The 24917-nt window shown below is 46.0% G+C and overlaps 1 protein-coding gene across 2 annotated transcripts in view; it reads left to right on the forward strand.

The window, feature by feature from the left end:
• The window catches only part of Ankle2 (ankyrin repeat and LEM domain-containing protein 2), a 54901-nt gene that overhangs the window by 24070 nt on the left and 5914 nt on the right, over positions 1–24917 (forward strand). Inside the window, exons 13-15 of one of the 2 annotated variants that reach the window (XR_010566771.2) lie at positions 613–867; positions 5527–5690; positions 20639–20731. Coding sequence is in view for 1 of the 2 variants with exons in the window: in XM_065441743.1 (XP_065297815.1) it covers positions 613–867; positions 5527–5690 (419 nt within the window). In the remaining variant the exon portion in view is untranslated. The remainder of the gene's footprint in view (positions 1–612; positions 868–5526; positions 5691–20638; positions 20732–24917) is intronic. The other variant, XM_065441743.1, reaches the window with a different exon arrangement.

Below are 24917 nucleotides of genomic sequence, written 5' to 3' on the forward strand. Positions count from 1 at the left end.
TGCAGGGTGCCTTAACAAACTGACCTGGCAGGTCGGGATTGTTTTGACATGTTTCTATGTTCCAAGTTGTACGCTTTGACGTTCTCTAACAGTGGGCTGTTATATTGCTACCGATGCATTGTCACTTTTTGCTTGTGATTGGTTTAACTGAGTTATTGCTATTGCACAAGAAGCATTCGATGCATTGGAACCTTTGCTAATGCTGTTGCCACTTCATGAGACAGGCTCGTGATGACCGAACTTTATGCACACCGTTAACACAATAGTATTCTCTCAAATCCGCTTAAGCTCTGCCAAGTGCTTTTGGGACATATGATAATGGCACAAATGTTAAATAGCAAATGGACCTTAACACTGTCATTTGATTGCATTACTGCCAGCCATGCTCGTTATCGTACTAAAAACCTCAGCGGTCTGTCGAAATATGTTGGCCAAAAATATTTTGTAGTTGGTATGAAATGTCCGTGGTCGCTATGAGTGCTCTAGATTGCTCTAGTAATTAATGTCGGAAGAAGCAGGCTTCCACTTGGAGTGCAATAAAGAGTTCTGACGTGATAGTAAAACCATTGTGCCAATTGTGATAATTGCCACGTGATGGTGGGATGCTGGCAGGTACTGCCAGAGCTGGCCCACCTGGAGCACACTAGCGGCCCGGATCTGTGGCGGCTGCACCCTTGGCTGAGCCGGGAGGTGCACGCTCTCCTGCGCGACGGCCTGGAGGCCTCCGAGCGGCAGAGCCTGTGCCGCGCCCTGCGCACGCAGTTGCCTCCTCCATTCACCAACCGAGCAGCTACCGCGTCTCCACCCTCTACCGACGACGAAGATGATGGCGGCAGTGCTAGCGACATGACACGACGTTACCGACAGGTGAACAGCCATTATAATATGCAGTGAACCATCATTGAACCACATTCTTGTGATAGCTATTCTGTGCTTATTCCTGGCTTCAACTACATGACAGTACTGGCAACAGACTACCTAAATCTGTTACGCCATTTCATCAGCATGCCATCATGGTAAAAGTCCGACGCCACAGCTGTGCTTGGGTGCATAATGGAATATCTTGGTAACTTCATTATTGGTCATCAATCGTGTCGTTTTCCTTGACATTTCATTGGTATTGCTGGTCTGGGTAGTCCACTTATATGGCCGTCCGCAGTCCTAATTTTTCTGATGCACAAAAGGAATGAGCATTTTCTTTTATTGCACTGACTGCAATGCCATGCAAGAAACCAAAGTATTGCATAGACAGGATGTCGCATTGCTTTTGTGTCGTGTCCCATTCGCAGGCCACATTTTACTTTCTTGCCCATTTTCAAAGTTTACAGGTGTTGTGTTAGTAAATTATGATAGTGTAAGCCGTTGTTTATACAGATACTGAGTTGCAGTAGCATGAATATACAGTCAAACCTCAATATATCGGACACGGATATATTTAATTATTGCGCATATTGAACACTTTTTATAGCACCTAGAAAATCGCATGCATATTTCATTTTTAATTTCGAACTGGGTTGGACGTAAAATGGATATATCGATATCTGCCAACCCAGACTACGTGCACTCTTTTGACAGGCAACACCCTCGAAGATAGCAGTGGCACGATGGGCGTTCCTGACTGCTGCGCACACATAGATTGCGCCGAGGGTGCAATTTGAATGTATCCAGCGGCTTGGCTAGTTCGACAACGTCAATGACGCATTGCATTTGCCGCACTGAGCACATTGACTCCTCCTTAATGCCGCGCTCTGTGCCTGCCGCGCCTCGTGAGAACTGGTGGTTTGCAGCCGCAAAGACGCAGACGCCTTGGCAGACGCCACTCGCTTGTGGGCCTATTGCTTGTGGATCGTTCAGACATGTAGAGGACTCCGTGGTTAAGCACGTGGCCAATAAGAAGCAGGCTACACTGCTGCAGTACTTTCATCCAAATAAATAAATACACATACTTTGTGCGAAGCTTCAAGTGAGTATTTACTGCGCCACGATTGGGGCGCGATATCGTTGTTCGGAGCACGCGTTCAGTTGCGCTGCATGCGATTGGCCTAGACCTTGCGGACTTCACACGGCGGACGAAGTCGGCGCGGCCTAAGCCAATTGTGTGTGGCGTAGCCGAATGCGTGCTCCGAACAACAATCCCTGATGGCGCCCTTGGTTTATTGATTGATTTGCATAAGTTTTCTATGTGTTTATTTATGTGATTTTATATATTGAATTCTGGCCATATTGAACTATTTCGCAATGGCCTCGCTGTTAGATATATTGAGGTTCGACCGTAGTATTTTAAAGGTCTGATCAGTAATTGGTATGCAGGGATACTGCTTAAATTGAAAATGTTGCAATAACTCTGAGTGCATCTGCATAACGGCAGAATAAAGTGGCAGGACTAGAGTTGCCAATCATTCTGACTTTAGCAGGACAGTCACAGCTTCTGAGCAAATGTCTAACGTCCGGGACACAATTGAGACGGCCAAATTTGGGACTGCCAAATGTTCTGGCTTTTCCTTTTTCTACTGAATAGCAATTAATAAACCAAATTTCACTCTTGTAATTCCTGACAGCTCGCTGTACCGCTCTGTATTGGTAGCCGTGGTAGCTGTGTTAGCCAGGCAACTACTACACCTTTTTTAATGGAATTCGTCAAATGGTAGGACTAGAAAAATGTGGGCTGGTTGGTGCCTTCTGGAAGTGACAAGGCCAGTCTCAATCACCAGATCCCCATTCTGACTGTCTCCACAGGAGTAGGCAATTTTAGGCAGGACAAGATGGCATACAAAAAAGAAAGTGCACACAGGAGAAGTGAAAGAGGTTCGATGTGCTCCCACTTGTTGGGTTTGTATTGTCATTTCACAGTTCAATTGTACCACAAACCGACAACCCTAGGAAGCAGGTGTCTAACATTGTTTAGAGCATGTGACCAAAGAAGCATTTCTTGTTCTGTTCTTCAAATTAAGTGCCAGCTGTCCCTCTCTTAAATGCACATCAATGTTTCTAGACTAGCTTCAGTTTTAAAACTCGGCGCCATTGCGCGGAACCGCCACCCGCCCGCGCCTTCGTGGCGCTGCAGTCGCGCCTGGCTTCACTTACTCACTAGCCGGCTACGCGGGCGGGCTGGACTAAGCACGCGGTGCAGCGTTTGTGTATTCTGTGGTTCGTTGTTGACAGCGAATTTCAGCAAGCATGTCATCCGTGGAACTGTAGCCTTCGCCGAGTTTCTTTAGAATATCAGCAGACGATGCCGACATGCTGCGTACCTGGCTGCATAGGCCGCTATCGGAACGATGTCAACAGTTCGGCGCACCAATTTTTCTGTGCTCCCAGCAATGCGACCCTTCGCTCGGCGTGAAACAGAGCGATTCCTTGTGCTGACCGGGAACTCACTGCGAAATCAACGGCACTCGCTCGTGCCACTGCTCCCACGTTCGTTGTCGTCTTCCACAGCTGGCTGCGTGGCCATTCATCTTTCCAGCGTATAATTTCACTTCACTTCTGTCGTAATGGGGAGACCGCGTTTACGGGGGTAGTATGAGCCACTCATGGTCTTACGTAACGGAAATATTTAATTTTGAAGAAATTTAATTTCGAAGAATCACAAGCGGCAAATCGCAGGTGAAGGCTGCTAACCACGCCGCCTAGCAAACTCGAGACATCAAACGCAAGCGACAACTGTGAACTGCGGGCATACCGTCAGTGACGTCGTTCTCTCTGTCGCAGCCAATTGTGTGTGTAACCACATAACTGAGAAATAATTTAATGAACCCTCAGGATTAACCCAGTGATAAGCACAGGGGCCGCACGTTTCAGCTTCGCTGATTAGGCATCTTCACGGAATGAAAAATCCGACGTCTTCCTTTTTTTGTGTGTGTGTGTGGTTTGTGTGCACAAAGACTGACTTCATCTTTCTTTCTGTAGCGCTTCTTTGGCGTGGTGAGAAACTTCGGTGGGGATGATCATCCTACAATCACGCACTCTGGCCAGATATTCAGGCTCGTGAGCCTGAACTGCGCGGAACGTTAAGACAGGAAGAAACACACGACATTTAGAAAAGCAGCTTTCCGATGTATGCGTTTCTTCCTTTCATGCAGTTTACCCTTCTTACAGTATTAATGAACTGGCGCGATAAATGTTATTGCTGTAGGTGGATACCGCTTTCCCGTGGTATCACTAATTCGGACAAGGAAGAACGCCAGCGAGCGCGAAACGCGCGCAAACTGCCCGTCCGCACGAGCTCAAGGCTGTGATGAGGCGTCTGCAGTGGAGCCCACAGAAGTGGCGACAGCGGCTGTAAGCGCACGGGCGGGGAGTTTTACTACTGAAGCTAGTCTAGTAACGTTGATGCACATCAGTCGAACTTCAACCTCGTAGAAAAATACTTTTGTTACATCCAATATTCGTTTAGGCATATACTCAATGTAAGCTCATTTGAGCAAGAAAAGTTAGCTTTATTTCATCAAATCTGATAGTTGTTATTGTTTGTTATGTCCAGGTTGGACTGTGTGCATACATAACCTTTGTTCACTTACGTCACTGATTTAGCCCTCATGCCTATTTGTCCAGTATTACTTCTCTGTGCACATAGAACAAAGCAAAGCGAACTCATAACATGTTTGTGTTCATATACAATTGCGAAATTGGAACAGGTAACCTATTCAGTATATTAAGGTACAAATGCGATTATGGCCAACCACTTTATTATAATCAGCTGTTTGCTGAAGACTTCAAGTGCAGACAGTTAAACATGTATGAGTTAAAATGGTGCCTGCTGTAACATCTGGTAGAGCTTCTGGTTCTGTTTTCATAATGTGGATTAAAAGCATCTTTTTTTTAATAGTGCTGCAAATTTCAACTTTGAAATGTTACTTTCACCATCCATACTGAATGGGGAAAAGTTTCTTTAGCCTTTTGTCAGTAAATCGGTAGATGGCAGCCACAGAAAAACCGGACCATATGTCACTGCTTTCTATGCGCAACTTTGCAATTCACAACATAAGTTGCCTTGTTCAAGTGACTTGCACTGATTTTGTCAAGCAGCAGAGCACCATAGGCACTATGGCAACTTCAACGGGGCACAAAGTTCCAGGTTCACAAACCAGCCATGGCTGGTGCATTGCATTGAAAAAAAATGCTCATTTAGCATGCCCCAAAATCTTGACAAAACCCCAGGTGTTGAAAATTTAATTGGTGCCCTGCGCGGTAGCGTATCTCATAGACCATGTTGCTTTGGGACCTTAGAAGGACAGTATAGTATAGCAAATTTTATTTTTCACTGTACAGCTGTAGACCGCAGTGTGCAGACACGGCTCTGCTATGCCATAATCCAGGTTGCAAATTAATTTTATAAAATGCAGGAATTCAGCAGACATATGACAGCTCTAAGGGCATAATTGGTACTTTTGTCTACTGTTGTTCACGACAAGTGACTAACAAGCATTCAATTGATTAATGATGGCCAGATTATGTATATTGGCTGCGCTGATATTCGCAGCAGTTGTTTCATTGTTGTGCTGTTTGCATTCTGTGTTTGTGCAGCCATCAAGCCGTTGGAGAGGTAGAACTCTGAAGCGGCATCTGCAGTGTGTCCTGCGTTCTCTGTGTGCCTTGTTGGAGGCTGACTCGGCTGATCCGGAACCTTTCCACTGCTTGTGCTCCCAAGCAACAGCAGGAAGCCTGGAAACAGCATTTCTCAGAGATTGGTGAGTTCTCATGGAGCCTGTGCAGTGCTTTGAAAACAGTAATGGCACATTTTTGAATATGTAAAAACTCTGTCGCCTGCTTCTCGCACGTTAATGAATGAAACTTGGCAAGTTGGAAAGATGGGAAGCACCTATGTTTGTAAAAATAATTTAGTACTTTATTCAAATTCTAGACCTGGTGTCATCAACATTAATGTGAGCTCATTGCTCCTAGCAAAATTAGCTGACATTTTGTAGCAATAAGGCTAGGCTGACACAAGTTACTCATGCAAAAACACTGAAGAGCGAGTGCTGTGCATGTTTGTTGTGTCTGCGCTTGCGTGTGGCAGCCACAGTGATTGCAGAAACAAAGCGAGCTAGTGTATTTATGATGTCGTGACATGTGCACCTCTGTGTGACGAAGCCAAGACTGGTTCATAAAAACATTACAGTAAATTATTGAGTGCACTCTGGCACTTGCTAATATTTTAGAGTGCGGCTCCTAATGGCCCGTTCCTGCATTGGCAGCAGCGAACCGAGCGAACGAGCACAACAGCGAAAGCTTAAAGAGCGAATGCTCTTTAATCAGATGAAAGACACAAATCGCAAATGGCGGATGCCAATGAGAGTGGCGCGTTCAGTGATGTGCGCTCGGGAAACTGGTTTCATGCGGACCCAGCCGGCCACTCGATGTGTACTCATATGTGGTCCGGACCGCTCATTTTGTGCTATGTCTGCTTGCGTTGGCTCTTGCTCGTGCTTGTTTAGTTTGCTTCGTTTGGTCTCGTCATCACTTGTTTCCATTGTTATGGTTAACAATTGTTTTGTAATCTGATTGTATGCGTGACACACATTGTGTAGTACTTTCTGGAAGCCAAGTGCCACCAGCGACTTATCGAAGGTTCCAGCATACTGGAACCTTCGATAAGTCATGTATAAAAGCTGACGCACTTGACCCGCAGATCAGACTTGCGACGATTGCCGACTCTGTTACATTTCTCTCTCAAATTCTTTGCCTCAATATATTGCAAAATGGAAACGCGTTTAGAGCTGTACTCAAATTTTCTGTCGGGGAGTATCGTAATCGTCGGTGAATTTTTTTGTAGGGATTAGAGGGCTATTCATATTTTTTGCACTACAGGAAAGTCCAAGTTTAAAATGTCATGTCAATGAGTGCTCTGGTTTTCTCCCCAGTTTTGCATCTGCAGCAGCACAACTGGTAATGCTTGTCCAATGTCATGTCCCTTGGTTTGTGTTACGGTACCCTGTGTGACATTCGTAGCTGCTTCATTAATCAACTCGCAAATTGTGCTTGTGTTGTAAGCATGTGCACCACGTGTGTGTAAATCAAGAGCACTACATCGAAATTTCTAAATTGTAGACGGGAGTCGCGAAAGTTAACACAGCAGCAACTGCTCCTGCTGCTGCAGCAATTGAGCAAGGCCGTGACCCACCAAACAGACCCCTTCATGCTTCTAAAGAAGGATGTTAGAGCTTCCTTATACAGCTTCGCTGTCTTTTGTGTATCGGTTGTCAGATCAGTATACCAAACAGACACCTCAATGCTTCCAAAGAAGGATGTTATAGGGTATTGGTTGTCATATCGGTGTACATCTGTGAAGGCATTTCTTTTTTTATAGCTGAATAAGTAAGCTTTATAACAATCGTAACTTCTTATTGTTCTTTGCAGTTGTGGTTGCCCATATGAGCGCACCATAATTTACACAGCCAGCATCGATTCATTTTCTACTATGGAACTCTATTTTCTTTCACTGTTGCACAGTATCATCACATAAAGGCAATGTCATGCAATAATTTGCTGATTATATAATTTAGCGTAAAAACTCGCATCTACCTCGGACCCACACATGATCTGAAATGTAATTTGGGGAAAACAACAACAACAACAAATTATCTGCATATATTTCGAGGAAAGCAGTTATGGACTATTACCATTACACTTCACTGTTTTGTCATCGTCAATTGCATTTCACCCTGTAGTCCTCATAGTTCGTTGCACTTTCCTTCAAGAGTCTCTTGTCAGATATCCTTGCATAGAAACTCGTCTTCAATGCCATCATGGGCATTTGATATCAAACATTTCTTGAATGCGCAATGAGTGAGCTCCTTGGTAATGCATGCCCAACTGTCTGCAATCCTCGAGCAAAGCATCGCTGTAGAGGCCAGTTTCAGTCGTCCGGCACAAGTCGTTTCAGGCTCTCCTGACCTCATCCACTCCATACAGCGGCACTTGATACGGTCTTCAAATAGTTTATATATGCACACTATTGTATCGTAGGTAGGTAAGGTGGCCAGGCACACTGAGCCATGCCGGGGCGGGCTCTTCATCCAAAAGAACAACCACAACTTCGATGGTCTGCTATCACATGCTGCCCGATCCTTGACAGCACCAGCCTTTTTATTCCAACTATGACGTCATGTATGATGTAACAGACTGGCTTAACCCTTTCACTGCCACTCCCGAGATAATTCGGGCGCCCACACATGCACACCCCCTGCCTCTCCCGAGTATACTCGTTTTGGCTTTTTAACTCACTCCCCGCCGCTCCCAATAATACTCATGTAAAACAAAATGATGCAAGTATGTCCCGCCATCTATGGAGATGCCACATAACAAAACTTGTAGGGTGATTTGTCAACAGGTGGAGCGCACGTTTCTATGTCCGCGTCGCTTCGTCTTCGTCTCAGCAGAGCAGCCATGGCGATGCAGCATTCCTCGTGTGTCCGCGCTTTGACGGATGAAGAAATTCAAGAACTGCTTATGAATTCGGACTCCGATGACAGTGACAGCGAGGAAGCAGCCCATCTAAGTGCCTTGTCGAGTGATGACAGTGATGAAGAGCCCCTACCACCGAGAAATCTGCATAAGAAGAGGAAACCTGGTGAGCGGGATTTCTGCTGGAAGAACGAGTTCAAGCCCCAGGAGCATGCTTTTGATCCATCTCACTCGGGAATCTGCAATGACATCACAGCGGCGTTCAGTGAGCTCGAGATTTTTTAAAGTTTGTTTACGCCGGACATTGTGGAAGCAATTGTGGATCAAACAAACATTTTCCAGTGCCAAGTACATGCCGCGCTGACACCGGCACCCAGATCCCATATACACCAGCGGAAAGATGTGACTCCACGTGAGTTTTATTTATTTCTTGCTGTCATAATGCTCATGGCTCATGCAAGAAAAGGCAGCATTGCCCAGTATTGGTCCACGGATCTCCTCTTGAGTGCACCTGCATTCTCGAAGTTGATGAGTCGCAACCGCTTCCTCCTCATTTTGAGGTTTCTTCATTTCCCCAATAATGAAAATTACGTTCATGGTGACAGGCTGCACAAGGTGCGCTCAGTTCTCTTGACGCTTCGGAAAAACTTTCAACGGGCGCTATCTCCATACCAGGATTTTTGTATTGACGAAAGGCTGCTTCTTTTCAAAGGGCGATTGGCATTCAAGCAATATATCCCATCCAAATAAAGCAGATTCGGCCTGAAATCATTCGTACTCTGGGATGTGAAGACAGGCACAGTGCTGGACATGGTGTTGTACACCGGATCCTCAACTGAGATCAACGACTCTGAGATGGGATATGGAGCCTCAGTTCTTATCGCTTTACTGGACAAGTACCTGGACAAAGGGCACGTCCTCTGGGTTGACAATTGGTACACCAGTCCCGCCCTCTTCACCTACTTTTTCGAAAGGAAAACCAATGCTTGCAGTACAGTCCAGAAGGACAGAAAGGGTATCCCACGTGACGAGAAAAGACTGGAAGAAGGGGAAAAAAGCGAGATGTGCAATGATCAGCTTCTCTTCGTCCGCTGGAAAGACAAACGTGAAGTGCTCATGCTCACAACGACGCATAAGAGTGGCATGGTAGAGTGCGGGAAGGTGAACAGGAAGATGGGCGAGAGCAGAAAGATTCCCCTGTGCGTCTCCAAGTACAACTTATACATGGGTGCTGTAGATAAGGTAGTCATGGTTGTGACAATGACCGGCACAGTCACAAGGAAGTGCATGAAGTGGTACAAGAAGTACTTCTTTCACCTCTTGGACATTACCATCCTCAACAGCAATCTACTGCAAATCACAGCCTCTGGTAAAAAAAGAAGCATGGCAGACTTTCGACTCGAACTTGTCCGCCAGCTAATCGAGAAGTACCATGAAGGAAACTCGAAGCCAAAGGGAGAACGCTTGTCGAAGGGTCCAACACGGCTATCAGCGCGCCACTTCCTGTCTCATGCAATACCACCGACTATCGCGAAACAGAACCCAACACGAGCCTGCCGCGTCTGCGCTAACACACAGCATCAACCAAAGCAACGAAAAGAGTCTTGCTATCTGTGTTCTAGCTGCCAGGTGCCGCTTTGTGTGGTGCCTTGTTTTGAAGAATACCACACCAAAAAAGTTTTCTAAACACCTGGACATCCTAATTAGCAGATAATTATTGCTAATTAGTTAAGTGCCAATTTCTTGTATTCGGTAAAACTAATATATATAAGATAATCCTGAATAAAAATGTTTACATGACCTTTAGAGCATTGTAGTGTGTTACTAGCATAAGATTTTCAAGAAACTAACATGTAAAAAAACAACCTGGCAGGGATTGTGCAGCGGTGAGGAAAAAACCCGGCAGTGAAAGGGTTAAAAAAAGGAACCGAAACCAGAAACCAAAACCAACTGCACAACAACTCAACACACACGTTCCCTTAAAAAAGGAAAGCAAAAAAGGAAACTTGAACACTTTATAAGGATAGTCGAAGAACTCACACAGTCACTCAGCAATGCTGGAGCTTAGCGGATTCTAGTTCTGGCCTCCGACTGTGCTGTAGCACTCCTGGATGTTGATGGGGACTCTACATAATGCTGCTCTCCTTTTTGCTCGTTCTCTGCTTGATCTGTCTGTTCTGTGGTATCGAGAAGGCCAGCGTGCTCAGCTGGCATAGTTCGAGACTCTGGAACAACAGCAATACTGGCATGCGAATCGCCAGCCACAGGAGCTGTTGTTGTCAACATTGAGCCTCCTTGACGACCTGTGTAAGGCAATTTAGACATTCACACAGCATTCCAAGTGTGGTTGTCTTCCAGGGTGAAAGCACTACTTCTATTTTTGTCCACTCTCTTCAGGGGTTTGCTGTAGGACAAATCGCCTTTCCTGGGAACGTGAGGATTTTTTACCCGCACGAAGTCACCCGTACGGAACGTTGGCATCTATGCCCCTCTCTTTCGATCTATATACCCCTTGCTGCTCCTTCGTGTATCTCTCACCCTCTTTCGTAACTGGGCAATTTCTGGTGCCGGCTTGTAAAAAAAGAAAAAGCTGGGCTTGGGGATAAGCCCACTATGTCCAACATGATGCGTGGAACGCGTCCATGCAAGAGTACAGCTGGTGGAACGCCCGTTGTTGCATGTGGTGTGCAATAAACAGCCAGCCACTCCAGTATGCCTGGTTCTATAGGTCGATGTTCCAAAACTGCAAGCTGCACATAGTCTTTCAAGACCCTGTTGAAACGTACCACCTGTCCGTTACTTTGAGGATGATAATTCAATGAACAGGAGTGCTTAATTCCACGCTTTCGGAGAAAATGCTTGTACAGGGTGGACTTCAGTTGTGGTCCAAGGTCTGTTAATATCTCATCTGGGTAGCCCTCTCTACTGAACACTGCTGTCAAGAATCCAATTACAGCATTAGATGTCACACTTTAAACAAAGGATATCTCGTGCCACTTCGAATAATGGTCAATTAACGTTATTGCAAACTTGCAGCTCTCCTTAGCCCTTGTAAAAGGACTGACAATGTCCAGCGCTAGTTTCTGCCAAGCACGCTCAGGTAGTGGAATGGGTGCCAGTGGTGCTACCAAGGGCTTCGCTGACTTATCTGCCGCTTGACAGACACTGCAAGATGAGATTGCATGCTCTACTTGTTTCTCAAGTTCTGGCCACCATTATGGGTGTGAAGCCTCTGCTTTGTGCATGCAATTCCTTAGTGACCTTCATGCGCCGACTCCACGAGTATTGATGTCAATGCAATTCGTATGACCAGGTGCTCATCCTGCAATAGAAGGCTGTCCATAACAGCCAGCTCATCCTGCATGTAGAAGAAGGGCCGTAACTCAGGCTGACCACTGCATTTCGCCAGCCACCAAGTTGTTATAAGTCATCACCTGCTGCACCTGCATAAGTCATTGACCATAAGTCATCACCTGCTGCAGCAGCAAGTCTGATTGAACAGCTTCCCGAAGTTGTGCCTTTGTGATGCAGGTGGAAGCAAGCGGCAAAACTTCTTCCTCTTGTTCTTGTATGTTTGACAGAGGCAATCATGATAGCTCATCCGCCATCTTGTTATCACTTCCTCGATGATATAGTACATCGAAATTGTAGTACAAAAGATGTGCCGACCATCTTCCAATTCGGGTAAACCGGCAGCCTGTGCTCCCGGATGAGAGGAAAGTAACCACAGCTTGACGGTCAGTTTGTACCTCAAACTTTCTTCCCCAAGTAAAAACATGCCAGTGTTCACACGCCCATATGCATGTGAGTGCCTCCTTTTCTCCTACTGAGTACTTGTGCTCCGCTCACGACAGTGTTCGAGACGCGAAGGCAACTGTGCGGAATTCATTCTGTACCTTTGATGTAGCACTGTCCCAAGACCGGGGTCAGAAGCATCTGTAGTCACTACCGGAAGTAGCGAGGGGTTAAACATCTGCGTGGCCTTGCTTGTTGCAAGTAGTTGCTCCACTGCACGGAAGCTTTTAGCAGCCTTGTCGTCCCAGGAAAACGAAGCTCCTTGGCAAAGTAACTGGCAAAGAGGCTCTACAACGTCAGCAAAGTGGGGAAAGAACTTGGCATAATAGCTGAAAAGTCTAAGGAACGAACGTAGCTTTGTGATGTTTGTGGGCACTGGGGCAAGAACAGCTTCACCTTCAATTTCAAGGGTGACAAGCTGTTGTGGCTGGCGACATGTCCCAAGAATGGCAGCCATTGCATCCTTGCACATCCTTGCACATTGAACAAGCACTTTTGGTTAAGCCGCAGGCCAGCCGCTGAGATGCACTGAAGAACATAATGAAGGCTCGCAGAGTGCTCAGCCGCAGATTTACCAGAGACGACGATATCATCTATGTAGCGAAGTATGCCCCTGCAGCCCCTCAGAATCGAAGTCATCATCTTTTGAAATGCAGCTGGTGCAGAGGCGAGGCCGAAACACACTCGACGGAATTGAAAAAGGAAGTCGTGCGTAATGAATGTCATCGGATCACGGCTTTCAGGCATTAATTCCATTTGATGGTAAGCTGATGTCAAGTCAATTTTTGAAGTGTGTTGCCTCTGCTAGGTGATGTAGTAGGTCGTCACTGTGTGGTAGAGGGAACCCGTCAACGATGATAGCTTTGTTGTCCTCACTGTGGCCTCATTTGTGGTCCACACAAAGCTGAATGCTGCCGCTCTTCTTTCGAACTGCTACCACCGGAGATATCCATTCAGAAGCATCCACTTTCTCGATTATACCTGCTTGCTCAAGCCGCTGTACTTCCGCCGACACTTGTTCCTAAAGGGCCAGAAGAAGTTGACGTATCTTAGCAGTGTCAGGATTGGGGGCTCAATCCCTTCGTCCGTGGTCCTTTGCCAAGATTGGAGTACGGCATGAATTCGAAGGTAGCTGGCCCATGCCGTCGTCCAACTTATTTACGCTGAGATCGTTGATGAAGTGAAGAACTGCTTCTCATCGAGAACGAAGGAAAAGGGTTTATTTACAGAAATTAACTCAGTCTAACATGACTGCTTGAGAAAAAGAGTAACAGTCCAACATGACTGCATGAGAGAAGTGACTCAGTCTAACATGACTGCTCAAGAGAAGTGTGTCCAACATTCGCACAACCACAGTTTTTATACACTCGATCCGCCGGTCCTACGACGCGGCGGCTGTTCGTTTACACATCACCAACTCGCAGCTGCTCTGAAGACCAGTTTACAGACACAAAGGCACACACATTCCGAAGCCCAAGCGACGGCGTTGAAGGTGGTGCCGTTCCGGAAAATCGACGCCGCTCGAGGGTCGCTCGTTGTTTTGCAACATGCAGAACCGTGAGAGCGCAAAAATAAGACGTTCCCGCGGTAGCTTCTTCAGGCGTGTCAGATCAGCTCCGCGTTGAGGAACTCTGGAATCATTGTCCCCACACCAAACTCGTCCCGTCACAATGTCGAAGGGGCTGGAGGAAGGCGGCGGATTCCAGCGCAAAGGTCGCTTCTTTGAACGCCTCGCAGCTGCAGCGGCGGAGAGCGGGAGGTGCGCGTCTTGCACCCCTTGTCGTAATCGGGTGGCAAGGTGGCAATTTTGTTGCGCAACTCGCCGTTCTTTACAGCAGCCACTGGAGTCATATCCAGCTTGCGGTTGATGTGATGAGCAAAGCCTTTTACTAGTCCCGTCTCGTCCGAGAACAAGTTGCTGAATTTCTTGAGAAGTTCTACAGGTAGACGATCAGAAGCAACACTTTTCATTTGTAGGCATTTCAATTCAACCGCATGTATATGCAAGTCCAGGCTGCTGATGGCGTCCAACCCAAGTACAGTAAAACCTCATTAAACCATACCCACTTAAACAGTAGTTGCATTTTAAAAGTAGTAAAGTCAAATCCCCGACTCGGTGGCCATGGAACATAATGTGTTTTGCACCTGCATAAACCGTACCAGCTTATTGCGTAAGTATCGATTAACATTGTTTCCACTTTTCGGAGCTCAAACACAGCGGTGCGTCATCTCCATCGGGCAGCCGGGCAGAACAAGCCTCAAAGATCGGAACAACGGCCTCCAAGCGCCCTGTGCGTTTGCGCATGAAGCCACATCAATATCATCATTTCAGCGCCGTGCTAAAGAGCTTCTTTATTCTATGAGAGGGGGTGGAGTCATGGTCGAACGTTGAGGCGTCGTGTAAGCAAGGACTCGCATCATGCCAAAGATCGAATAAAAAAGACGCCGGGTGCTTAACATAGAAGAATAATTGGACATCGTTCGTGCTATCGAACGGGACACGAAGAAGTCGGCGCTGCCACGCGACAGGGATCTACTGTTGACTACGGTGTGGGGCATTTGGAATGCGAAGAAGTTGCTCAGCAGCGCTGCCGTGACCGCAAAGAGATGTCGGCTACGAAGTTCGACTTTTCGCCATCGTTGCCTCTGTTGTTGCCGAACTGTCGCCTAGCAACTGTGATGAGGACGACACAGGAAGCGACAGCATGGGCAATTCAGGCCCAACAGTGGCAGAAGCTCTGCGTTACGTCAACCTCATGAATGCTTGTCGGGCTGGGAACAGCACCCCGCGACTTCAGCAGCACTACCGCGCCCGTGCACGGAGAATGTGCAAGGCCAATGAGGAATCTTTCATGCGAGTGTGTGCCGAGAAGAGGGGGCCGGCTGAAGTGCTGGCTCACAGTTTCAGCAAGCTTGAGGGGCCGCTGTCGTTCCTGCTGGGCCGCCTCGGCATCAAACGAAAATAACACTTTTGTTGCGCGTAGTGAATAAATACTGCATGTTTTCCCCCCTTTCATCGCACTCTCTGAGTTCAGTTTTTGACTGGTAAATGGGCGATCTCATGCTATTTCGGTTAAGCAGTACTACCGTTTAGTACATACTTTTTCCAAGCTCTGGCCAACTGCGGTTTATCAAGGTTTCACTGTACTGCAGTTCCCTACTGTACAACATACAAGAGAACAGGGACAGTGCACTGCTTGTAAGCAATGATAGTGGGAAAACAGCCCTTCACCATGATCTTGCTGTTAGAGTAATCCAATAAAGCAACAGCAGGTGGTAGCAATGCCTTCATAGTTTTAAAATGCTTCTGGTAAATGTCCTCCATTATTATGGATACTGACGACCCTGTATCTACTAAAATGTTCACAAAAACGCCTTCAACTTGCAGTTCCATGTAAATGCTGCGGCGTGAAATGCTGGCTGAGACATGTAGCAGCGTCACACGATGCTCGGCGTTCTCTTGCACTTCCCTCACACTCTCTTTAAATTCTGAACTGCAGCACATAACCTGAAAGTGGCCTACTTTTCTGCACTTAGAGCATCCCTTATGTTTAGCGTTGCACTTCGGCGCATTTGCCAAATGCTGCGTAGACCTGCAGTGGTAGCAACAGTCAGGGGCGTAGCCAGGGGGGGGGCTTATGGGGCTTCAGCCCCCCCCCCGAAATTTTTTCGTGCTGTTCATGCACCGCCGACCAAAGCGACCCCCGGCGCCGGAAATCACTCTGGATTTTGTCTAGAATGTCATTTTGACGCTCGAAAAGACATTTAACCGCGAAGATTGCAAACTCGGGCTGGATTTCGTGGCAACGCCCATACACCGGGAGTCGCATAACGCCAAGCAGTCCCATCCGAGCACAAAGTTTCAAGGGCGCTTTGATGGTGAGCGGGCTCGCCGCGGCATCTCACCGAGGCCACGGAATCTATGGAGCGCATGCATATCAATTGCGAAACTTTATGGGTGTAAATCTGATAAGCTCTTGATGTGAAAGGTGCATTGACATTTCCAAAGTTGTGCTTTAGATTTTCAATTGTGGAACTTTGTGGGTTTAATGTTGTTATAAACATTTGACGCCAAAGGTCTGTTGATTTTTCTGAAGTCTTACATCGGAACATACAACGAGACAAGCCAAATCAACACACTAGCAGACGAGTTGCATTGACATTTCCAAAGTTGTGCTTTAGATTTTCAATTGCGGAACTTTGTGGGTTTAATGTTGTTTAAACATTTTACGCCAAAGGTCTGTTGGCTTTTCTAAAGTCTTACATCGGAACATACAACGAGACAAGCCAAATCAACACACTAGCAGACGAGTTGACAAAGCAGGCAGCGAGGTCCAATGAGACGAAGCGTTGGGGTGGTTCATTTGTGCCGTCATGTCACATAAAAAAATATCAACATTTCTTTTAACCTACGCCAAAACATCCATGTCAAGACACTAAAGCCAGCCAAAGTAACTACGTTCTTATTTATTTTTTCTACTTTGACTTATTCGCGAGGACACATTGAGCCTCTTCAATTTTTTTTTGTTCTCGCTACCCTACCCGCGGACTGCCAGAGCCAGCCAGAGCGCATACGTTTTTCTCGTATGGCCCCGACCACCGTGCGGTGCACTTCGGTGCGCGTTCGGTTTGCTCTGGCCGAGTGGATTTTCACCGGACAAGGTTTTGGACGCTTTCTGGCTAGCAGACGAGAAAAAAAAAATGGTCGCTCGCCGCCATCACTGGGGGGACTCGAAAGATTGTACCGCATTCCTTGAGCGGAACCTTTCCGGAAAGTCTTGTTTCGCCACTGTAGGATACTGAGCAGTATGCGTATGGTTCTCAGTGGACCAAGCGTCTCATGTTTTCTTCGGTATTCCTTCCGTAGCCCCATTAGGTGCCCGAAGTAGGCATTAGATTTTGGCCAACATACTTTCCTATGCGTTTTTTTTTTTCATTTCGGTGCCTCCGCCCCACAGAAAAAAAATACATTGTTGCGGCGCAGCGAATTGTCGCATGGTGAAAGTTCGATTTTTATACTTCTTTTGCGGAAAGTAATGGGTGACGGGACGCTTCAGTTGCCGGATACGTTTATTATATTATTGCGAAAGCAATTATATGGACACTCCAGGCGCATTCCTGCCATCGCCCTCATGTTTCGTATAAAGTCCAAGGGTGATAACATCGTGACCACGCGCTGCATGCTGTATGTGCGAGTGAAAGCGTAGGAGGGGAGGTGGAATGGGTGAGCCGACGATGGTGGCTGTCTTGTGTGCTCAAAGGAGAAAAGCGGGGAGCAAGCGCGCCGCCTTCCGTCGCGCGCAATACATCGGGGGGAGTGGATGGAACGGGGGCGGAATCTAGGATTCTGTGAATCTATGATTGTGCAACATGTTTATTTGCCTTGTTTGACGCATTATATACAGTTACTTCTTCTTACATACATAGACTCATTGGAGACTTATACGTATGCTTAAATATCTTGTTGCGTGGTTTTGTGTATACATGCAGTGAACTTTGTTTCCAGTGACACTTTTTTGTCCTTTATCAAGCCGTATTTTCGCATTTGCATATCCCATTGTATCTTTGCATTTCTAATGTACGAGGGCGAGTCAAAGGAAAGTGAGCCTACCCTAACCGCGCAATAACGGTTCGGTTCATTATCTGCGAGGCATGCGCGCAGGAGAACGGAATGCCTCATTAACAAAAGTGACACGCAGGTGTGAAGAAAAATGTTCTTTAATGCTCTCATACACTGGGTTGAATATGGTTGCGTCACATAATGGACACGTCAAAAGTTGAACAGCTCGGTGTCGCGAAGTTTTTGACAGCTGAAGGTGTTTGCAAAACAGAAATTAATCACCATATGACTGCCGTGTACGTTGAACACTGCATTTCATTGACCACTGTGAAGCATTGGAGCATGCGGTTCAAAGGACGTTGCAAAGACATTGCAAGACCGGGCTAAAACCATCGTGCAATCACCCCCCACACAATTTCAAAGGTTGATGAGCTGCTGAAACAAGAACGGAGGATAAGCATCGATGAACTGGCAGACCGTCTGAACATCAGTCACGGTTCGGTTCACGCCATAATTCATGAGCTTCTTGGTTATCGGTTCTTTGGTGCGCAATGGATCCCCAAGATTTTTATCCATCGCGAGAAGACGAGAAGACGGAGAAGTGTCGCGCTGCCTTGACTCATCTGATCGCGTATCACAATGAGCATGACGACTTCTTGTTTGCAACTGTGATCGGGGACGAAGCTTGGTGCCACTACTACGAGGCTGAAACACGACGGCAAAGCTTACAGTGGAAACATTCGAATTTGCCACGCCCAAAGAACGTAAAGGCTATCATTTCCGCAGGAAAGGTGTTGTTGACTTTTTTTTCGATTGACAGGGTCCATTCCTGATAGAATTTGCTAAATCTTGAGAGGCTATCAATTGTTTCCGATATTGTGAAACGCCAGAACGGCAGCGTGTCGCAATCAAGAACGAACAACGTGGAAAATTGACGAATGGGGTCATCTTGTTCCATGACCGTGCCTGTCCCCACGTCGCTTATGTGGTTAATACAAAACTGGCAAAGTTCAAGTGGGAAACGCTGCAACATCCGCCATACAGCTCAGACCAGTCACCTTGCGACTTCTACATATAGGGGCAACCGAAAAAACAGCTCAAGGGAACCAGATACAGACTTTTCGAAGCAGCAACCCAAGGAGTTTTATAAGACGGGAATCACGCAACTCGTTAGTCAATAGGACAAATGTCTAAATTCTCATGAAGACTACTTTTAAATAAAGTACCCCGTTGTTGGCTCATTCATATGACTTGCCCTCATATATCTTGCAGAACTCCTGCTTTTTATACGTGCTCTCTGTCGCGACTATAACTTCGATGCAATTACTCACGATACACAGCAAGGGACAGCTACTCCTGCGTAATACATTGGAACAAACGACAGGGTCATTGAGATTTTTCACTGGCCATTGCATATATACAAGAATGTAAGCACGGTTCTTGAATGACAAAGTTTCATTAACATATTTGTCCTCAACTTGTTCAGTTCATTGCCTTTTAATTTTTCATATCAGTGGCATGCACTGCTTTCCTGGTTTCGAACTCATATAGTTCTAAAGTTCGTGTGATATTTTCTTTACTTAATAAATAGACAAAAAACATGGAAGCATTGAAGTCAGTTATGTTGGGCACAATTTTTGGCACGTACGAGTATAATATTTTATGAAAAAATACATATTTTACTTTTATATACAGTGCGTAGCTTTCAAGAATTTGTTTGCAGCATCTTTGGCAATGACAATGCAGTTATTATTCATGTATTTGATCCCTCGATAAATTGTTTAAGAGGAAGCTTTAGCTCGGGCCCAATCCGACGCGGCCTATTAAAATACTTGTGAAACGCAGAAACGCTTTTCTGAGATAATCCTTCTAATCGCTTTTATTGAAATTGGTTGCATTGGAGAGAGAATGTTAAATCCTAGTATCTGTTGGAAACTGAACTTCGATTTAGGGCCTGAATTTTGTTTAAAATATTTTGGAAAATTCGAAAGCTTGAAAAAATAGAAGCACGACGTTTAAAAACTAATAGCTATGCATGAAGAACAGATATTGTGGTTCTGTAAATGGCATTGATTATAACAGTCAAAGCGGACAAGTTTGCTGTGTCAATTTGTATCTTACGTGAATTGGTTACGTTGTGTACAAGGGTTCTGCAAAAGCCGTATTTCCACAATACTAATTTTTTTTGAGATTCATGTGTAACATATCTATTTTGTCCGCTGTAGATGTACTATTAGATGCAATTCACAGAATTGTGATATCATTTTTCATTGTTGAGTCACGGAGTTTTAAACTTGATAGTTTCGTTTTCTGAAAATTTTCAATTTTGGCCAATTTTTAATAAATAATTGACCACCTAAATGAAAAATTCGAAGCCAGTAGTCACTAGAATTAAACTTTTTCTGTTAAATGCAACAAACCTCCTCAAATTTGGTGAAGTGGTTGCAGGGAAAAACGAATTCCCCTTCTACATGTACTTAAATAGGAGCACCCGAGCTAAAGCTTCCTCTTAAGGTGGAGGCTGAGCTGCAACGTGCAGCTATATATATATATATATATATATATATATATATATATTGTGGGAATTTATAAGCTATATTGTGTCATCTGTACACGATCATCATCATATGGGGTTCATATGGGGTTCTTCTTCATCATCGCTTGTGGGGCTGGTTCTCGTGTGTGCTCCGTGCTGTGGGCGTGGTCGGTTCGCCTAATCTTTTGACGCGGAATAAACGCCGTGATTACTGCTGCGTCACAATATATATATATATATATATATATATATATATATATATTGGGCCAGTGGCGTAGCCCCCCCCGAACAAAATTTCTGGCTACGCCACTGGCAACAGTGCTGATTTGTATTCCTTGCAGACGCCGGCTGCGTCTGTTCACATTTCTACGGCAAGGGCATAAACTCTTTACGGCGGCTGTCACGGGACTTGATCGCAGAAGTGCCTGAATGTCGTACGTACTTCACCTCCTCCGCTGCGCCGAACTCTTGAAGGCTCTTCAAGGTTGCTTCATAATGCTCTGCTATTGTAACTGCCCTGTCCAAGGTCAGTGCTGCGCTTTCAAAAAGGAAATGTTCACGAAGCCTGTCTGATGCGATACCGTAAATGGGTTGGTCGCGGACAGCTATGCGAGAGGATTCTTCGAAGTCACAGTTCTTTGCTAGTTCGCGTAAATTAGCAATCTAGACATCCGTAGGCTCACGCAGATTTTGTATCCTCTTTTTGAAGCGGTGACATTCGACAAGCACATTCAGACAAGCACAAATGCACAGCGCAGCTTTAAATGCATCTTCCGTCACTGTAAGTTGTAGAAGTAGTATGCTGGTCTGGGACTGGCACCATGGGAGTAGTGGCAAGCACATTCGTCCACGTGTTGTGTAATTTACTCTGCCCCTTGACGCCAAGCGAATGCAGAAGTATGGCTCTCCGTCGAGACGCAACAAACTCGGTAACATCCAACGCATCCAAATAAGTTGAAAATAGTTCCTTCCGCGGGGTCGGACGGCTTTATCGAATCCGCTCTGCAGGAGGCAGTCGAAACCGCCGAGTCCTACCTCGACCACACAGGCCTCAAGTGCTCCTCCGCCAAATCGAAGCTGTTGTTGAACTGCCCAAAACGACAAGGCAAAAGGCCTAAGGGATGGAAACCCCCGACTGAGCGCAACATCACTGTCTCCACCTGCCCCCCCACCCCCCCCGAAATTTTTCCGTGCTGTCCATGCGCTGCTGGCCAAAACAACCCCCGGCGCCGGAAATCGGGCTCGATTTTGTCTAGAATGTCTTTTTCACGCTCGAAAAAAACATTTTAGCGCGAACATTGGGAAATCGGGCTGGATTTCGCAGCAACGCGCATGCACCGGGAGTCGCATATCGCAATGCAACGATCTCTTTGCGAGCACAAAGTTTCAAAGGCGTGGCAGGCAGGCTCGTCGCGGTATCTCGCTGAGGACACGGAATTGGAAGCGCTTGGATTTCAATTCTCACACTTTATGGGTATAAAGTTCTAATAAACATTTGATGCGAAAGGTGCATTGATATTTCCAAAGTCGTGCTTTAGATTTTAAATTCCGGAACTTTGTGGGCTTAATGTTGTTATAAACATTTGACGCCAACGGTGCATTCACTTTTCTGAACATACAACATTGGAACATACAACGAGACAAGCCAAATCAACACACTTTCAGACAAGTTGACAAAACACGTAGCGAGATACGATGAGATGAAGCGTTGTGGTGGCTCATTTGTGCCGTCATGTTGCATAAACAAATATCAATATTTTTTTTCACCTACGCCAAAGCATCCATGTCAAGACACTAAAGCCAGCCAGGGTAACTACGTTCTTATTTATTTTTTCTACTTTGACTTTTATTCGTGAGAACAGATTGAGCCTCTGAAATTTTTTTATTCTCGCTACCCTACCCACGGGCTGCCAGAGCCAGCCAGAGCGCATGTACTTTTCTTGTGTTGCCCCGAAACCACCGCGCGGCATACTTCGGTGCGCGTGTGGTTTTCTCTGGCCGAGTGAATTTTCGCCTAGCAGAGTTTAGGACGCCTTCTGGCTAGCAGACGAGAAAAAGAAACAATGGTCGCTCACTGCCATCACTGACTTGACAAATTACACCGTGTTCACTTGAGTGCAACCTCTCCGGAAAGTCTTGTCTCGCCGGTGTAAAATACAGAGCACTATGCGTATGGTTCTCGGTGGACCAAGCGTCTCACGTTCTCTTCTATATTCATTCAGTAGCCACGTTAGGTGCCCAAAGTAGGCATTGGATTGTGGCCAACATACTCTCCTTTGCGTTCTTTTTTCATTTCGGTGCCCCCGCCCCACAATAGGAAAAAAAAAAGATACATTGTTGCGGCGCGGCGAATTGTCGCATGGTGACAGTTTGTTACTTCTTTTGCGGAAAGTAATCGGCCACGGCACGCTTCGGTTGCGGGATGCTATTATTATATTATTGTGATAGCAATTATATATAGAGTCCAGGCGCATTCCTGCTGCCGCCGTCGCCCTCATGTTTCGTGTGAAGTCTCAGGGCAATAACGTTGTGAGCGCATGCCGCATGCTGTATGTGCGAGTGAAAGAGTAAGGAGGGGAGGGGGGGTCAAATGGGTGAGCCGACGATGGTGGCTCAGTCTTGCGTGCGCAAAGGAGAAAAGCAGGGAGCAAGTGCGCCGCATTCCATCGCACACGATACATGGGATGGAGTGGATGGAATGGGGACGGGATCTAGGATTCTGTGAATCTGTGATTGCGCTACTTGTTTATTTGCCTTGTTTGACGAATTATATACAGTGACTTTTTCTTAGATACCTTGATTTGTTGGAGACTTATACGTATATTTAAATATCTTGTTGCGAGGTTTTGTGTATACGTGCAGTGAACTTTCTTTCCAGTGACACTTCTTTGCCCTTTATCAAGCATTTGTATATTCCATCGTATCTTCGCATCTATAATGAAAGAGGGCAAGTTAAATAAAAGTGAGCCTACCCACCCTCCGCAATAATGTTTCGGTTCATTATCTGCGAGGCATGCGCGTAGCAGACAGGCATCTTTCATTTACATAAGTGAAACGCAGATGTGAGGGTAAATGTTCTTTAATGCTCTCGTACACTGGATTGAACATGGTCGTGTGACGTAATGGACATTTCAGAAGTTGAGCCGCGGGGTGCTGTGAATGTTTTGACAGATGAAGGTGTTTCCCAAAAAGAAATTATTCGCCGTATGGCTGCCGTGTACGTTAAACATTGAATTTCATTGGCCACTGTGAAGAATTGGAGCAAACGGTTGAAAAGGGATGTGAAAGGTGCAAAGACAATCCAAGACCGGGCCAAAGCCATCGTGCAATCACCCCCGACACAAGTGCAAAAGTTGATGAGCTGATGAGACAAGAACGGAGGATAAACATCGATGAACTGGCAGAGTGTGTGAACATCAGTTGCGGTTCGGTTCACACCATAATTTATGAACATCTCGCTCATTGGCTCTTGTGTGCGCAATGGATGTCCAAGATATTGAACCACTGCCAGAAGAAGGTTCTGCGCTGCCTTCACTCATCTGATCCGGTATCTTAATGAGGGTGACGACTTCTCGTCTGCAATTGTGATCGGGGACGAACCATGGTGGCAATACTGCAAGCCTGAAACACGACGGCAAAGCTAACAGTGGAAATATTCGAATTCACCGTCTCCAAAGAAAGCAAAGACTGTCATTTCCGCCGGAAAGGTGTTGTTTACTATTTTTTTCGATCGTCAGGAGCCATTACTGATAGAATTTTCTAAAGCCGGAGAGACTATCAATTGTTTCCGATATTGTGAAACGCTAGATCAGCTGCGTGTTGCAATCAAGAACAAACGACATGGAAAATTGACTAATGGGGTCATCTCGTTCCACGACCTGGCTATGGTGTTGGGCTGCTGCGCACGAGGTTGCGGAATCGAATCCCGGCCACGGCGGCCGCATTTCGTTGGGGGCGAAATGTGAAAACACCCATGTACTTAGATTTAGGTGCATGTTAATGAACCAAGGTGGTCGAAATTTCCGGAGTCCTCCACTACGGTGTGCCTCATAATCAGAAAGTGGTTTTGACATGTAAAACCCCATAATTTAATTTTTCCACAATGCCCGTCCCCACGTCGTTGATGTGGTTAGTACAAAACTGGCAAAGTTCAAGTGGGAAACGCTGCAACATCCGCCATAAAGCTAAGATCTGTCGCTTTGCGACTTCCACATTTTGGGGCAAATGAAAAAACAGCTTTAGCGAAACAGATTCGTGTCAGACGATGACGTGAAAGAGTCAGTTGCAGATTTGTTGAAGCAGCAATCTAAGGAGTTTTATGAGACGGGAATCGCCCGACTCGTTAGTCAATGGGATAAATGTCTAAATGCTCATGGAGACTACTTTTAAATTAGTACCCCGTTTTTAATATATTTGCATTGGCTCACTTTCATTTGACACGCCCTCGTATATTTTCCAGAATGGGTGTATATACATGCTCTCTGTTGGGACAATAATTTCGATGAAATTCCTCATGATACACGACCGGTGACAGCTGTTCCTGCGTAATACATTGGAATAAATGACAGCGTCAGTGAGATTTTTCACTGGCCATTGCATATGTACACAAATGTAAACAAC

The sequence above is a fragment of the Dermacentor albipictus genome, chromosome 3 (assembly GCF_038994185.2).
Source record: "Dermacentor albipictus isolate Rhodes 1998 colony chromosome 3, USDA_Dalb.pri_finalv2, whole genome shotgun sequence".
NCBI classification, from domain to species: Eukaryota; Metazoa; Arthropoda; class Arachnida; order Ixodida; family Ixodidae; genus Dermacentor; species Dermacentor albipictus.